General features: G+C 40.7%; 6 protein-coding genes across 7 annotated transcripts; 3 read left to right on the forward strand and 3 right to left on the reverse strand.

The window, feature by feature from the left end:
• Positions 1-289: 289 nt before the first annotated feature.
• LOC115562598 (protein phosphatase 1L) lies at positions 290-3,322 on the forward strand. Its single transcript, XM_030384404.2, has 5 exons — positions 290-1,361; positions 1,424-1,994; positions 2,071-2,334; positions 2,480-2,532; positions 2,623-3,322. The coding sequence occupies exons 1-5, from the start codon at positions 985-987 to the stop codon at positions 2,921-2,923; spliced, it is 1,566 nt and encodes a 521-aa protein (XP_030240264.1). The 5' UTR covers positions 290-984; the 3' UTR covers positions 2,924-3,322.
• A 493-nt stretch (positions 3,323-3,815) lies between these two features.
• On the reverse strand, positions 3,816-5,464 carry Rack1 (Receptor of activated protein kinase C 1). Its single transcript, XM_030384408.2, has 3 exons — positions 5,260-5,464; positions 4,923-5,134; positions 3,816-4,545 (listed from the first exon to the last, which is right to left on the reverse strand). The coding sequence occupies exons 1-3, from the start codon at positions 5,366-5,368 to the stop codon at positions 3,910-3,912; spliced, it is 957 nt and encodes a 318-aa protein (XP_030240268.1). The 5' UTR covers positions 5,369-5,464; the 3' UTR covers positions 3,816-3,909.
• A 100-nt stretch (positions 5,465-5,564) lies between these two features.
• Positions 5,565-6,119, forward strand: LOC115562605 (COX assembly mitochondrial protein homolog). Its single transcript, XM_030384412.2, has 2 exons — positions 5,565-5,702; positions 5,759-6,119. Exons 1-2 carry the CDS (start codon positions 5,645-5,647, stop codon positions 6,061-6,063), a joined length of 363 nt encoding a protein of 120 aa, XP_030240272.1. The 5' UTR covers positions 5,565-5,644; the 3' UTR covers positions 6,064-6,119.
• On the reverse strand, positions 6,059-6,900 carry Tsen2 (tRNA splicing endonuclease subunit 2). The gene is made up of 2 exons (XM_030384409.2): positions 6,424-6,900; positions 6,059-6,357 (listed from the first exon to the last, which is right to left on the reverse strand). Exons 1-2 carry the CDS (start codon positions 6,869-6,871, stop codon positions 6,077-6,079), a joined length of 729 nt encoding a protein of 242 aa, XP_030240269.1. The 5' UTR covers positions 6,872-6,900; the 3' UTR covers positions 6,059-6,076.
• Positions 6,901-7,077: 177 nt separating this feature from the next.
• On the forward strand, positions 7,078-12,659 carry VhaSFD (V-type proton ATPase subunit VhaSFD). Of its 2 annotated transcripts, XM_030384401.2 has the most exons (7): positions 7,078-7,346; positions 7,483-7,961; positions 9,703-9,918; positions 11,102-11,236; positions 11,301-11,863; positions 11,927-12,040; positions 12,240-12,659. In XM_030384401.2, exons 1-7 carry the CDS (start codon positions 7,310-7,312, stop codon positions 12,316-12,318), a joined length of 1,623 nt encoding a protein of 540 aa, XP_030240261.1. In that variant the 5' UTR covers positions 7,078-7,309; the 3' UTR covers positions 12,319-12,659. The 2 variants fall into 2 exon arrangements, with proteins under 2 accessions (XP_030240261.1, XP_030240262.1); XM_030384402.2 differs by lacking the exon at positions 9,703-9,918 and having other exon boundaries at positions 7,080-7,346.
• Positions 12,660-13,262: 603 nt separating this feature from the next.
• On the reverse strand, positions 13,263-15,751 carry Cyt-c-p (Cytochrome c proximal). Its single transcript, XM_030384413.2, has 2 exons — positions 15,639-15,751; positions 13,263-13,969 (listed from the first exon to the last, which is right to left on the reverse strand). The coding sequence occupies exon 2, from the start codon at positions 13,928-13,930 to the stop codon at positions 13,604-13,606; it is 327 nt and encodes a 108-aa protein (XP_030240273.1). The 5' UTR covers positions 13,931-13,969; positions 15,639-15,751; the 3' UTR covers positions 13,263-13,603.
• Positions 15,752-15,905: the final 154 nt, after the last annotated feature.

The raw sequence follows: 15,905 nt of genomic DNA on the forward strand, positions 1-15,905 counted from the left end.
TATTCGCTTAAATAGTAAAAGAATAGCCTCATCTTAATATTAGGCTACATTTATCGGTTACTTTATTACTTTATAAGGTTAGTTCTTAATAAATTTTTATTTTGATGTACAAAACGTTTTAAATTATCTTATTGGCACGAAACGCATTTTATTGGTGCTTCAAAATATTCCAAATACTATCGATAGTAGCGATAACAACTCTGGCCGTAAATACGACATGCACAGTTGTCTGTCCCTATAACGTCTTCTATACAAAACTATAAGCAATGTCTAAGTTGTCAGGATCAACAAAAATACAGTAAACAGAAAACATCAGAACAAATACCAGCAAATATCCAGAATTAGTTAAAAATTTAGGTAGTGTGTTTTTGAACGAAATTCAGTATTTTGTATGCTCAGTGTTACCACTTCGAGGACTAGCGGGTGTTATATTGAGGCTGTACTGTGGGTAATACCAGTGTATGTACGTACATATATATTTACGCACAGGCACGCATACACATGTACCGCACATAGAGACAGATGTTGTTGTTCTTGTTTTTATTTATGCAAGCAACAGAGGCTATAATAAGAATATTCTGAAATAATATAATGGTACAAAAAGTCGGGCGAATCTGCTGTGCAATAATACGTCAAAAAATGAGAGCGACACAAAGCAAAATTCGTCAATAAGGGAAAGAAAACGTGAAGAAACGGAACGGAAAGGAAAAGTGCAGACGCAAATACAAAATAAATCGAAATTTCGATTTTGAATCCAAGTGCTGCTGTTGCTGCTGCTGGCTGCTGGCCCCAGATTATAATTGTGCGTTAGTGATTTCTATTCCATCAAATCAAATCCGCACACACACACAATCCCCGACGTTTAATACTTACACAGAGTGTTACATACATACACAGTATAAATATCAGATAACGCGATCAGAAAGAGTAAAGTAAAGAGCCAGGCAACGATCCCTTGACAACAAACACAATAAGGCACCCTCAATGGACGACGAATTGGAGGACAAGATCTTCTATCAGACATTCGTTTCACATATGAAAATCCTATCCAAGTTCGCAGTGGGCTTCTCGTCCATCAATTCGCCCTTGGCATATCTATGGAAACTATGCCGCATCTATGTGCTCCGTCCCGAGGTCATTTTCTGTGGCATCATTCTGTTTGTCTTGTTAATCTATTTGCAAGCGGTCGACGTGTGGAGTCGCAGCATATTGGGACGTATTCAGGCCACGCTCGGTAGACAGAAGACGGCACGCGTCCAAGAGATGACAAGCGGTGCGGGCGATCATCAGAGCTGGGAAGAGGTGCGTCAACAAAGTGCCGCCTTCGCTGTGCTGGGCAGAAGACCTCACATGGAAGACAGGTAAGGAAGAGAAGAGCCCACCAAGAAAGTTGTATTGTATATGCATTTAACTCTGCTTACAGATTCATCATTGAGGAAAACATTAACAACAACACGGGAATCTCGTTCTTTGCCGTTTTCGACGGCCATGGCGGCGAGTTCGCTGCCAACTTTGCCCGCGATGTTCTGGTCAAGAATATCTACAACAAAATCATTGATATTAACCAGATCCTGAATACCGAGAGCTCGTCAGAGTACAGTGGATACGACAAGAGTCCGTATCTGGCACGCAAACAGAGCCGCAAAGATGCCACCAACAAAGAGAATGCCGATCCCATGGCCAGACGCGACAGTTTGCGTAAGGCGCACAGCACCACAGCGGATTGCAGCGCAATTAAGCAAAAGACAACGGAGGCAACTGTCGCCGACATTTATACGGCGCAGCTGAACAGTGCGATGCGCGCCAGCGGCAACAGTGCGGCAAAAGATTCATTTCTGAATAATAACAACAATGCGCAAAGTTCTGGCAACGCGCCGCCGCCAAGCTACGACGCCAAATGCTACATCGAACATGGACGCATTAATTTTGGCAAGCTGATCACGGACGAGATACTGGCCGCGGATCACAAGCTGGTCGAGCAGGCCAAGCTCGCAGTGAGTGGGCCAGTCCCAATTAACTGCCTTAATTTTCTATCTCAAGTGGTTCACATTTCCTTTCCCTTTGTTGCAGACCAACATTGCAGGCACAACCGCTTTGATTGCCATCGTTAAGGACAGCAAATTGATTGTGGCAAATGTGGGTGATTCGCGTGGCGTGATGTTCGATGCACGCGGCATTGCCATACCATTGTCGTTCGACCATAAGCCGCAGCAGGTGCGCGAGCGGAAACGCATTCACGATGCCGGCGGCTTCATAGCCTTTCGTGGCGTTTGGCGCGTGGCTGGGGTCTTGGCCACGTCACGAGCGATGGGTGATTATCCCCTCAAAGATAAGGTATGCCGATGCTGCATGCTCTATATAGATGGCGTGATGGGAATTTCTCACGTCACGTTTTATAGCCTATACATGTGTATATATATGCATATACAATTCTCAATTGCTAATCAGCCTACACTTTATATTATTCTATCCCATACAGAATCTAGTCATAGCCACGCCAGACATTTTGACCTTCGAGTTAAATGATCACAAGTGAGTGCAGCTGCTTGCCAAGTTAATGAACTCTTCCTTCTATTAAGTGCGTCATTTCTGTTCATTATTTTCATTTCGATGGAATGCCAGGCCCCGTTTTTTGATACTCGCATCGGACGGCCTTTGGGATACATTCAGCAACGAGGAAGCCTGCAGCTTCGTGCAGGAGCATCTGAAGGAACCGGACTTTGGTGCCAAATCGCTGGCCATGGAGTCATATAAGCGCGGCTCTGTGGACAACATCACCGTCTTGGTCATTGTGTTTAAGAACGACGTCTACAAAATTGTCAGCTCGACGGCTGGCGGTAAAGTAGGCGATGCAGCCTTAGCCAAAGCTCCAGCTGCTGCTGCAGCGGCTGTCGAACGCTCCAATTCAATCAAAACCAAGTAACAGAAGAGAGACTCTTCTGTACCGTTTCAATAGCAACCTTATAAAGTGCCCAAAAAAATTTATATACTATAATATAAGCATTCGCGATGCTTGTTTGCCTCGTCGCCAGCGCGATTAGCGATTATTATTGTTTCTCTCAACTAGGCGGCATTTTCTTTGGTTTCGTCTTAGGATTTAGTTTTGAAAAAAAAAAAAAAAAAATGTTTTATACGAAAGATTTAGACAAATATCACTATCACTGCACTCTGTTATCCCCCAGCTCCACCAGACAGTCCTCGCATCCATCACCATGAATCTCATAAATATTTATTTAAATTATTTTGTTATACGTAAAACTTGCGTTTGTCAAACAAAAGGCAAAAAAAAAACGATAAAATATAAAATACTCAAAAAATGTAACGAAGATTGGCAATGAAATTGAATTTGTATGCCTATGAAAAAAGGCTTTAATGTTGAATGAAGTACTTTTTGGAACTTTGAACAAATATATTCGGAGCCTATATTGCTATATCATAAATGATCATCAGATATGGGCAAGGGGCCATTTTGATAAACAAACAAAATAAATCATGTTTGCCTTAAATAATTAATATTATTATTCAATTGATTTTTCAGACTTTTGAAAAATGCTTTAATGTCGATTGTTTTTTGTTTATATCTTTGAATAAATATATTCTGAGCCTATAATTCATATATGTGTATATAACTCATAAAACAATAATACATAAAAAGCATTGTTTTCTAAAAGGTCTTGCCCTAATGAATATACAATTACAATCAATTGATAATTGTCTATATCACCCATAAATCAAAAATCGTATATAGAAAACAAACTGTTTTGCCTTAGCTAATCTATATCCGTATTAATTTACAATTCTAACTTTTAAACAAATTTATTAATTGTTGTTTTATATTTATTATTTTGGCATAAACAAATCAATTTGCCATCGATTCATAAGAGCTATGTCCAAACATATAAGATTAGTTTAGTGCGCTGATACAGACACTTGCCAGACGCGGATGGTGTTGTCGGAGTAGCCGGCGAACAGGGTCTGGCCATCGGTGGACCAGGCCAGGGAGAGGCACTGTGGCTGCTCGGCCTTGGATGTGGGCGAGACGACCTCAGGGCGCAGCTCCTCAACGGTCTTCTTGCATGCCAGATCCCAGATCTTGATGGATGGGCCATAGGCGACGCACAGCCAGTAGCGGTTGGGCGAGAAGCACAGGGCATTGATGATGTCGTTGTGCTCCAGAGTGTACAGATTCTTGCCGTCATTCAGATCCCACAGCAGAGCCTTGGAGTCCTTGCCACCGGATGTGCACAGAGAGCCATCGGGCGAAACGGTCACGGTGTTCAGGTAACCATTGTGACCGTGATGGTTGTTCTTCAACTTGCAGTTGGCCAAGTTCCAGACCTTGACGGTACGATCCCAGCCGCAGGACACGATGATGGGATTGGAGTGGTTGGGCGAGAAACGCACGCACGACACCCAATCGGTGTGGCCATCCTCCTGGATGGTGAACTTGCACTCAGCCAGAGTGTTCCACAGCTTGATGGTCTTGTCCCGAGAGCCAGACACGATCTGACGGTTGTCAGCCGAGAAGGCAACCGAGAGCACATCCTATAATCGAAGAGTAAACAGTTTATTAGTTGGCGAATCCTTAGGTTTATGTGCATAATTAAAAGTGTAGCGGATTTAGAGATCTTGTTGCCTACTTACGGAAGAGCTTCACGCAAAAGTGTGTCGACTCAGGCGTAGAATTGTACAGATGTCAACCAGATTAATTCTGCCTCGCATAGGCGCAATATTGTTTTTTTTTTTATATATACATTTAAATGTATATGGGTATTGGTGTGCTAGCTAAGCCTAACCTTATGATATGGGGACATGGATACACCAATACCATTGGGGAGTTCAGATTTACAAAAGCAGCGTAGGCTGCAGCAATTCTAGGTCCTAATCAAAAATTCGGTAAACCAATTGGAAACTTATCCCACCTTGGTGTGTCCCTCGAAGCGGCGAGTGGTCTTGCCGGCAGCCAAATCCCACAGGCGCAGAGTCTGATCCCATGAGCCGGACAGAGCGTAGTTGCCGTCGGACGAGAGCACAACATCGCTGATGAAGTGCGAGTGACCGTAGAGACGCTTCTGGGGATAGCCGTAGTTGGTATCCTCATCGCGGGTCAATTTCCAGACAATCAAGGTCTTGTCTATATAAACGTAAATACATTATTTATCATAACAATTAAAATCTAAAAATTATGCCGGGATGTTGCAGTTATTGGAGGATTCCACAGACGCCAACCTAACCTCAACAACTGTTAATTATACTTGCCACGAGATGCCGAAATAATGGTATCGGGATCCTTGGGATTGGTAGCAATCTGGGTGACCCAGCCATTGTGGCCGATCAGCGTACCACGCAATTGCAATGTCTCAGACATGTTGAAAAATTACTTATCAAATTGCAACGGGAGCGCTTTTGACACACGTCCAAAGGCGCTGCAGGCTGGCAGAAAAAGAGGCGGAAGTGAGTAGTGCTGTAAAACAAAAACAATCGAGGGTAGTGCTGCCAACGCTTGCAATTGAATGCGATGAATCGTTACATCTTAAACTTCATGGTTTTGGTATTACCATAATTTTTAGACTACAGCCACACTATTTGACATCTGAGGTCAAAGTAGCCCTTAGACCGAAATATAAATACACCAACACGCAAAATGAGTCTAGCACAACAGGAACCCGCCGGCATTAATCCACGTAATCCCCATGGACTTGGTAAGCCAAACAATATATAACGATGTACAGCATTTAAATTGAAAAGCCGCTTGCAGGTGATCCGAATGACACAACGTTGCGCAAGGTAGAAATAGAGGTGTTAATACCAAAAATAATGCGAGATCGTGCGCGGAGCGAACTATGTCCCAAAGAAGTGGCGGACTTCGAGGAATGCTGTAAGGCCAGCAGCATATTTATGGTGGCCACCTGTCGCAAGCAAAATTCTGCGCTTATGGACTGTCTCTCCCACTGGTATAAAAACGAAGCCTTCAAAGAGGAGTGCAAGGCCATCTACCTGAAAGAGCGGGCGGAATATAGGAGCACGGGCATACCCAAAAAGCATCGCGTGGAGAAAATCTAGTTTACTCTTGTTATTATTTCTGTTTACTTTGCACAAAAGATGTGTAGTTAAAGCGCCGTATCACAGTCTCGTCAATGGTCAGGGTTTCTAGTGCCGCCGGTGTAGCCAACGCAGAATCAAAGTCTTTCGGCTCGTTCACCCTCAGAATGAGCACATCTTTGTCCGATGTTTCAGCTACGCGTTGAGTTCCCTTCAAATTCTTGCCCACGTAATGCGGGTGATTAATATAGTCTGCAGTGTGCACCAGTACCAAGAAACTGGCATGAAATTGTCGCGGACCATCTTTGTAGATGACTGTGTGGAGGTGATTAAAAATTAAAAGCTGTTTTCATGTCTATAAATTATAGGATAAGCACTTACGAAAATCTCCACCGAATTTAATGCCGCTCTTAATTATCCAATTCTTTGATTTTAGATACAAATATGCAGCCAGTTTATAGAAAAATTCTTTGTCATATTCCAGTGCTGCCTGCACGTACGCTTGCCAGGTGATCTCTTTGTTCGCCGTGTCTTTTATCTCCAGTATGTTTAAAGAGTAGGCCAACACACAAGCCTCCTCCAGTCCAAGTAGAAGCGTTTCGTCGGGCTCTCCAGAAATCGGGCCTCCGCGTGAATTGCTTCCTTTGCCATAGCAGCCATTATCGTGTAGAGTTTTTATTAGATTCTGTTCTGTATTAAATACTTCTACAGAGAGTCCATTAAAGACACCTTGATAGCGAAATCCTTTGGAATTTGGGGGAAATGGCGCTAGTTTAATAAAGTCTTTGCAATTGCCTCGCTTGCGTTTGAAATGCGCTGTGAATTCCATAATATAGTGAATTCACTGTATATAGTCGAATGACACCTGTTTTATGTACATCAAAACTGTTTGCTGTTGTGCTTTTCAGAAAGCAGTTAACAGCTAAGTAGAAGTTAATATTAATTGTTAATAAAACATATTTTGATTGTTTATAATATTCGCCGCAAAACTGTTTACGTGTGACCGCAGCCTAAGATTCGCCATTCTCATTAGAAATTGCCAGCACCGTGAAATGCGTGCGAGGTGGCAACGCTCAAGTACGGCGAACACGGCGAATAAGTCACAAGACCAGTCAGCTGAATTTCGGTGCTGTCGCATTAGTGTGAAAAGACACTCGTAATTTAAATATATTTTTTCCTAGATATTTCGATTGAAATTGTGTGCAAACGCGCGCAAAACTACAAATATATCGCATCACCCTCGACACGCCAAAAAACAGCCAACAAAATGACAACCGCACTGTATCTGCCCGAGGAAAACATTGGTAAGTGCCAGCAACAGCAGCAGCTGACCTCTGTGAAAAATCGAAGTGCTGCTGCCCCGTGCAGCAGTCGGCCGCCCCCTGCCCAAATATGTGGCAGAAAAATGGTTAACTGTGAATGCACATTTGCATCTTGCAGATATGATTGCTGCTACTTCGGTGCTGCAGCAACAGGCCGCCGATATACGCACCAAGTCCATCAACTGGGCCTCGTACATGCAGTCGCAGATGATCAGCCAGGAGGATTATCAGACGATTAGCGCATTGGATAAATCGCGCGCCACCTTTTTGGCCCAAAATTCGACGCAGGTGGTGAAGACGATGCTGAATCTGGTCTCGCACCTGTCCAAGGACTCGACCATTCAGTATATACTCGTGCTGCTCGACGATCTGCTTCAGGAGGATCGCTCACGTGTCGATCAATTCCACGAGACATCCGCCAAGATAAAGCAGTGCGTCTGGGGTCCATTCCTCAACTTGCTGAATCGCCAGGATGGCTTCATTGTTAACATGTCGTCGCGCATCTTGGCCAAGTTCGCCTGCTGGGGCCATGAGACAATGCCCAAGTCGGACCTCAACTTCTACTTGCAGTTCCTCAAGGATCAGTTGGCCAGCAATGTAAGTAGATCAAAGCACAAGCGTCAAGTCCATGCATGACCAGGTCAATTACCCCTCTCCTCTTCCCCCGTTTGCATGTTTATGTTGTACATAGAACTTTAATTCAGGTACACTAGATACATATGTATGTATAGCTATGCATCTATGTAAATATATTTGTAGCATGCAGCATGTAGCATGATGTTATCTTTATCGATTTGAATCAATATATATATATGTGTATATATATATATGCATATATTAATTTAGAGCGATTCCAACTATATCGATTTAGATAAAAGAAATATCCATTGCATGCAACGAAGACTCTGGCGATTTTATTTCACTTAAAAATTTTTTATTTTCACTAAGAAAATATTTGATTGTATATAGAAGTTTTACTGTTCGCACTGTTTATAATGTTAGATGGTAAACCAATGAAATCTAATAATGAAATCATTGAATTAAGGCTAATAAGAAATATGCCCTATCTCAAATGAACTCTTTAAGTAGTATTCAAATTGACATTTACAGTTAGACATGTTTTCTCAATTTAATTTCAAGAAATTTCTATATAGAAAACAATAATACAAAAGAACTAAAAATAAATGTTGGACATTACAAAATCTTGGAACATAGAGGTCAGCTGATTAAGCTGTTTGTATTAGTGCATGCTCGAATCGGGGAGATCTTACTGTAGTTTTGCATTTTTATTAGCCCTTGATATTATTTGGCTGAAATCCAGTTCAACATCGAGACGAAATACTTCACATTTCCACAATTCTTTGTATCTACGTTTCTTTAATTTTTGATGTGACCTACATTTTCCTACCACACAATTGGTATACATTCTTTAAATGTTGGCAAATATGCTATGATATTTAGCATTTTGTTTGCTTGCGACTAACCGTAAAATATCAAACTGCACGCTTTTAGTTAGTTTTGCTTGCTCGACAATTAGTACTAAAATCATCAAACCAAATAAAAAGTGAGAAAACTCTAAAAATGAGACATGAATTAAGCATTAGCCAGGTTTTCGGCCAACTTTTAGGCTTGCGTATATCAAATTGTCTTTTATTTGTAATGCAACTTTAGCGTTTTTTTTTTTGTTATTTTGGCATCTGAATTCATTGAATCATGCACCTGAAAAAAAAAGATATCAAATAAAAAACAAAATTCGCATTATATGATTAAAGATGTTCGTATAACCGTTGCGACAAGTCTAAAAAATAAATTATGCTCAATCGATCATCGCACCGCATCGCATTTAAGTGGGTGTGCCGTGGAGAACTGAAAGAACATCAGCATCACTCGCACCACCACCTGCACCATCTGCACCAAACCAAACCAAACCCAACCAAACCTAGCCAAATAAATAATAATTATGATAATTATATTATGTAATAATCACGTTCTCTCGTTACGATTTATGTGTATTCTGATGTCCCCAAAAGCAAAGCTCAGACTAAAACAAAAAGTTGAACTCTTGCTCTGTTTTGTTCTCTGTTAAACTTTTGGTTTTATTTTAAAATATCTTATGTATTTATTATTTAATACCAATTTACAATTCAAACCGTCAATCAACATCAACTGCGAATCTATTTTGTTAAACACCAATAACTGAATTACCGAATCGAACAATTCAACAAACACAAACAATGCTGTGGATGCTGTGCGCTGCTGAATCCAAACCAAAAAAAATAATAATCAAAAACCAAAACCGAAACCACGCACCGTCTGACCCCCAACACAATTCAATTAGAGCACTGCCTATCTGCAAGAGATGGCCCAGCTGGCCAAGCGGGCGCAAACGATCGTTGTGCACTCGCATGGACAGCATGGCAAAGATCATCATGGCAACCAGTACAGTCCCAATCTGGTCCAGCTGCAGCAGCGCCACGATCTGGCCAATGAGAGTTACCGCATAGTACGCTCCTCCGCCGTCGATCAGCAGCAGGATGGCAAATGTGTTATACCGGTATTCCAAATGCAGCCCAAATGCTATCCAATCACCACCACCACCACCACAACACACTCACCCAATCAACCAACTACATACACACACACACACACGCAAACACAATTACACAAAATGAATTACCAAAAAAATGATCAAACAATTATACAACACACACAGACACGGAGACACACACACACGCGCACGCACACACACACCTTTGTGCTAAAGAGAATATATCATGGCAGAGATATGCATTGTCTACCAAAAGCTGATATATTCATATATATTGTTTTTCTCTAAAATCGACTTGGAAAAACTTTTTTAATCAATCTCTCTCAATCTATTTGTATTATTTATCTAAATTTAATATATTTAATGTATTTGAAGATTGAATTAAATTTTAAGTTTCAATGTGATACATTTTTATATTAATTTATGCATTTTCTAGTAGATATTGAAATTGATTTTAAATTTATTTTATATTTATTTTTATTCGAAGAAAATGAAATAATTTTGTATTATTTATCAAATGTTAAATATAGTCAGGCAACAGGGAATTCCCATATCTTCCAATGCACAAACGTTGTTGTGTGAGTGCGTGTATATATTCAGATAATGAGTGTGTGTGTGTGTGTGCGTGTCTTGTATATATACATATATATAAATCAAACGATAACTGTTTACTAACTCCACTAAATATCATCGATTTAAATTAAAGATGAGCAGCAGAGCAACAAATGTACAAAACATTGATTAGAGCTTGAAGGTAACGGTAAAGGTGTAAAGGTAATTAAAAACAGGAAAATAAAAGAATTTTGTAAAAAAAACAATCGGTGTCGGTGTGAACGCAATACACAAACAAAACAAACAAAAACAAACAATTGCCATGCCCATTCTACGGATTTCTGAGCAGGACAGCGACTACGTTTGCTGTTCCTTGTAATACATCTATTTTTTTTTATTGGTATGTCTTAGAGCACAATTCTCTCTGTCTGTCTCTTCCACTTCCACTTTTTCTCTCTCTATTAAGTAGCTGTAGTAACTGTTGTGTTGCTGTTGTTGTAGCCAACTTTCCATTAGAAAAATTATAAAAAAAAAAAGAAAAAAAATTAAGATAAACTGTCATAACTAACTCGCTACTAAAATGAAAAACTCTGCTATGATGCAAGATCCATATTAACATCGTGTGTTGCCTTCACAGAACAACGAGTATATCCAGTCCGTGGCACGCTGCCTGCAGATGATGCTGCGCGTGGATGAGTATCGCTTCGCGTTCGTCAGCGTCGATGGCATCAGCACCTTGATACGCATCCTGTCGACGCGTGTCAACTTCCAGGTGAGTTTGAAATTGAAATGTCTAAATTGTTTGGTACAATTTAAATTCGATTTCTTATTCATAGGTGCAATACCAGCTGATCTTCTGCCTGTGGGTGCTGACCTTCAATCCCCTGTTGGCTGCCAAGATGAACAAGTTCAGCGTCATACCCATATTGGCTGATATCTTGAGCGACTGTGCCAAGGAGAAGGTCACTCGCATCATTTTGGCCGTTTTCCGCAATCTGATTGAGAAGCCCGAGGATGCGTCCGTGGCCAAGGATCATTGTATTGCCATGGTGCAGTGCAAGGTGTTGAAGCAGCTGTCGATTTTGGAGCAGCGTCGCTTCGATGACGAGGACATTACAGCCGACGTGGAGTATCTGAGCGAGAAGCTGCAGAATTCCGTACAGGACCTGAGCTCCTTTGACGAGTATGCCACCGAGGTGCGCAGCGGCCGCCTTGAATGGTCGCCCGTCCACAAATCGGCCAAGTTCTGGCGCGAGAACGCTCAACGCCTCAACGAGAAGAACTACGAACTGCTGCGCATATTGGTACATCTGCTGGAGACCTCGAAGGATGCCATTATTCTGTCCGTTGCCTGTTTCGATATTGGAGAGTATGTGCGTCATTATCCACGCGGCAAGCAGTAAGTGAACGAGATCTGGAATCTATCTGCCTTGCTCTTGTCTAATGTGCGTTTGCTTCACAGTGTGCTGGAACAGTTGGGTGGCAAACAGATTGTTATGCAGCATCTGGGTCACGAGGATCCCAATGTGCGCTACGAGGCTCTGCTCGCTGTCCAAAAACTGATGGTACACAACTGGTTAGTATGATATAAGTGGATAGTCTTATCTAATCATATGCACACCTATCGCACTCAGGTGCCGCTCGATAATCATACTCGCATTTATACGCCCGATACTCAAATCATTACCGAATAATTTCAAGAGCACTCTCTATTCAAAATTAGCATTGCCAAATTCCAAATTGTTGATGTGTCTATTTATTCGTGTTTCTACTAGGGAATACCTGGGCAAGCAGCTGGAGAAGGAGAACGAGAACCAAAAGCAAGGCGCAGCTCCCATTGCTGGCAAGGCCTAAAGGACCGATACCCCGCTCACCAGCTACACCATGTACAACTGATAGCCAAGTGGGTCGCCAGCTTGTTTTCGACAACTTAACTAACAATAAGAGTTGGGGGCGTGTGTCTTCCACCGCCAACTCCCACGCCCATTAACAAAATATCGTTTTATTTCTTGCTACCGTTTAAGCGCATATTTCTTTGTCCTAATCAGTAAACTAAGTTCCATAGCGAATCTATTGACGATTCCAGATGGCGCCAGCGTTCGTTATAACTAATTAATTGTTGCTCTTTTGTTGGCATTCCGCACCACTAGAGAGATACGTAGATGAGAGTGAGAGTTAATTAGACAAACGGAAAATATATACACATACACACACACAAACACTCACTCACAGCGAGTAAATCTTACAATTTGTTTTTGTCTGTTTTGTTTATGTTCGTTACTATCGTTTTAAATATTCTACTTTGCGCTGTGCTGTACAGAGTTTTTCTCAAGATTTCTTCAATCAAGTCTAAATAGTAAATTGTATTATATATTAACGCATCGGCGCACATGTACAACCAACCTATCAAGTATTTCTTTTCATTAAAACAAAAGTATATGTATGAAAAAAAAAAAATTCAAATAAATAAATGCAATATTATGAAATGTTATTAAGCGTGTGAATAATAAAATTGTTTATAAAATTCACATAAAAATAATGCATTAAATTGTTATTAAAGTGTATGATAAATTTTTGAATGTAAAAAAAAAAAACAATATATATAAATAAATGTAATTGAAAATCATAATTATTTTGTAATCTCTACAGGTATAGAGCACTAGAATGTTATTCAATAGTTTGTGAGCTTTAAAAGCTCTCTTCCTTCCTCTCTCGTTGAGCTTTTGTTGCGATGAGCTTTTATACTGACACAGTTTTTCCTAAAATTTACTTAAACAGTACTATAAAGAAAATACAAGTTTATTTTCGGTTTTATTGTTTTGTTTTTATTTAATTTGTTGTTATATTTCTCGTGGGCGTCACAATTTAATCGGCTTTAAATTATTTATATCCACTTTATAAATTAAATTATGTAATTGTCCTATTTAAACTTTAAAGTTAACATATTTGTATTTTTGTTTTAAGTTCAGTATTCTGCTTTGTTATTATTGTGACCCAAAATACAAGCCGTCGTCAAGATGAGCCTCGGAGGCGCGACTGCCACGCTTCCATGATGATAGAATAGCTCGTAATACAGAGTTTACGTGTAGCTAAGAGGTGGTGCTGGATTCGGGTGTGGGTAGATGCTAGTAACTCCTCCTTACTTGGTAGCCGCCTTCAGGTAGGCAATCAGATCACCGCGCTCATTGGGCTTCTTCAGGCCGGCGAAGATCATCTTGGTGCCGGGGATGTATTTCTTGGGGTTCTCCAGGTATTCGAAGAGCGTGTCCTCGTTCCAGGTGATGCCCTTGGCCTTGTTGGCATCTGTGTAGGCAAAGCCGGGAGCCTGGCCGGTCTTGCGGCCGATCAGACCGTGCAGATTGGGGCCAACCTTGTGCTTGCCACCGGCCTCGACGGTGTGGCACTGTGCGCAACGCTGCACGAACAGCTTCTTGCCCTTCTCAACATCACCAGCAGGTACACCCATTATAGTTAATAAATATTTGATGTGTTAACACCGACTCGACTGCGCAAGAAAGAGAAAGATAGAGGAAAATGAACAATTAGAAATGTTATATAAACAACAAATTAATTTACCATTGGCAAATTCATTTTTATCAACGCCCGACGCATTAATCGGGCTACTGATAACAGCACATGCCAGCTATTAGTAATGCAATGTTCTAAACCATTAGATTATCTAATAGTCTGCACCTCAAACCCTCCCGCCCAAAGTTCATTCAACGTTCTTAACGTGCCAGATGAGGAACAACGTCACCAGACACACCGACACGCACACGCACTCATACACCTACATACGATCTGGTCACATGTTGCCGTCGCAGTGCTGCTCACTTTTAGCTAACAAATCTAGCTTCATGGTGAAAAAGCTACATCTTCGTCGCAGGCTCACTGTTATTTAATTGTCAGAAAATTTAACAGGTATATAATAAAAATTATTTAATATTAATGTTTAGCTCAATATAAGCTTAAATTAATCTGCTATTTTTTTATCTATTAAACTATGAATGGCAAGTGTTACTTAAGTTCTCAGACTTAAAAAAGGCTAAATTTGGCTTATAAATAAAAAACAAGCAGTGCTGCCATCTCTGGGCATCAGAACAAAAATGTTAATTGCGTCAGATTTCGCTGCCGCACAGCAACAGGCCAAACTCCAATAATGCCCCACATTCTCAGCAATACAGTTTCAGGGTCTGTGCCGCGGTCAGCATATTGGCATCTAACGGCTTATCGGGTGACTAATTGCATTGCATGCAGTTATGCGAACTTGAACGAATTGTTGCATGCGAGACATAAGCAGCATTGCAATTAGTAAGTCACCTACACGAGCAGGCACACACACGCACATACACTCGTACGCACACACACTCATACGCATACACCTTTTTTAGAGAGCTAATGATTACATGAAAGACTACAATGTCGGCGAGCTGTGGCCTTGCTCAGATAAATAAAACCACTTTTTCTATCGGAACTGCATTGGAAGCAGGCCAATTGCTGATGCTTCGCTCTATGTGTGTGAATGTGAGGATGCGTGAGAGCAGGTAAGAGTGAAATTGGGTTAGTATTCTTGCAAGAGTATAGTCGCTTACATAAGCAACCTGCAATTTTTTAGCAACGAAAAAAAAACCAATGGGCAATGAAATCGCACTTGCTTAGCAACCACGTGGCGGGCGGGTTAAAATTCTGTGAAATGGAAGCCACTTTTTTAAAGCAAAAATCGTATGAGCGAGATAGCAAATGATCGTGTGGCCTTTCTGCTCATGTAATCGATTCGCGATATTTGTAATGTCAATGTGACTCTTTGTTAGCACATATTTATCTTGATGTGTAAAAACTTCCATCATATGTTACTTGATTAATAGTTGCTACTTTTCGACTTTTGCATACATACATAATTTAGCAGACACATACACACATATATATACGCACACACATACACAAACACCCTTGAAGGCAATCACACGTTTATGTAACGCAAACAACCCCCAAAAAAATTAAATTCGCGTGGGATTTACAGCTACACTCTGAGCATATGCGATCATATGTTGTGTAAGAACTTTAAATGTAATTATTTATCACTGAATTATCTGTACACTTTGAACGTAATCAATTACTAGTCAGGGTTTTGTACATTAATAAATTTACGTCATTCGCAAACTCCCGCTACTTACATTGAACACAAACCGTCTTTCTCTGCGAACAGTTAGCTTACGAATGAGACAAAAGATCCCAATTGGCGCAAATGAGTCTTGTAGGTGAGTATCGATATTATAAATATATCGAAACATCGATAGATTTATTCACAAACTACGATATTGAATAAAGTTTGAGATTTTTAATCGTTGAATAACGTTTTGAAATAGTTATTTTACGAGGAATTATGAAATTAAAATATCTGATTCGGCTATAAAAGACATGTCAATGTTTCTATTGCAATT

This window comes from Drosophila navojoa, chromosome 3 (genome assembly GCF_054131105.1).
Source record: "Drosophila navojoa isolate 15081-1374.11 chromosome 3, UAZ_NAV_1.0, whole genome shotgun sequence".
Taxonomy (NCBI): Eukaryota; Metazoa; Arthropoda; class Insecta; order Diptera; family Drosophilidae; genus Drosophila; species Drosophila navojoa.

Excerpts from the sequence above, each read along its gene's own strand:
- VhaSFD (XM_030384401.2), top strand. The coding sequence starts at position 7,310 with ATGACAACCGCACTGTATCTGCCCGAGGAAAACATTG. Across the intron at positions 9,919-11,101 it reads ATGGCAAATGTGTTATACCG|AACAACGAGTATATCCAGTC; the intron begins GTATTCCAAATG and ends TTGCCTTCACAG. Across the intron at positions 12,041-12,239 it reads AAACTGATGGTACACAACTG|GGAATACCTGGGCAAGCAGC; the intron begins GTTAGTATGATA and ends TGTTTCTACTAG.
- LOC115562605 (XM_030384412.2), top strand. The coding sequence starts at position 5,645 with ATGAGTCTAGCACAACAGGAACCCGCCGGCATTAATCCACGTAATCCC. Across the intron at positions 5,703-5,758 it reads ACGTAATCCCCATGGACTTG|GTGATCCGAATGACACAACG; the intron begins GTAAGCCAAACA and ends AGCCGCTTGCAG.
- Cyt-c-p (XM_030384413.2), bottom strand. The coding sequence starts at position 13,930 with ATGGGTGTACCTGCTGGTGATGTTGAGAAGGGCAAGAAGCTGTTCGTG.
- Tsen2 (XM_030384409.2), bottom strand. The coding sequence starts at position 6,871 with ATGGAATTCACAGCGCATTTCAAACGCAAGCGAGGCAATTGCAAAGAC. Across the intron at positions 6,358-6,423 it reads TAAATTCGGTGGAGATTTTC|TCATCTACAAAGATGGTCCG; the intron begins GTAAGTGCTTAT and ends ACCTCCACACAG.
- LOC115562598 (XM_030384404.2), top strand. The coding sequence starts at position 985 with ATGGACGACGAATTGGAGGACAAGATCTTCTATCAGACATTCGTTTCA. Across the intron at positions 1,362-1,423 it reads AGACCTCACATGGAAGACAG|ATTCATCATTGAGGAAAACA; the intron begins GTAAGGAAGAGA and ends CTCTGCTTACAG. Across the intron at positions 1,995-2,070 it reads TCGAGCAGGCCAAGCTCGCA|ACCAACATTGCAGGCACAAC; the intron begins GTGAGTGGGCCA and ends CCTTTGTTGCAG.
- Rack1 (XM_030384408.2), bottom strand. The coding sequence starts at position 5,368 with ATGTCTGAGACATTGCAATTGCGTGGTACGCTGATCGGCCACAATGGC. Across the intron at positions 5,135-5,259 it reads CATTATTTCGGCATCTCGTG|ACAAGACCTTGATTGTCTGG; the intron begins GCAAGTATAATT and ends ACGTTTATATAG. Across the intron at positions 4,546-4,922 it reads GCTTCGAGGGACACACCAAG|GATGTGCTCTCGGTTGCCTT; the intron begins GTGGGATAAGTT and ends CTTCGATTATAG.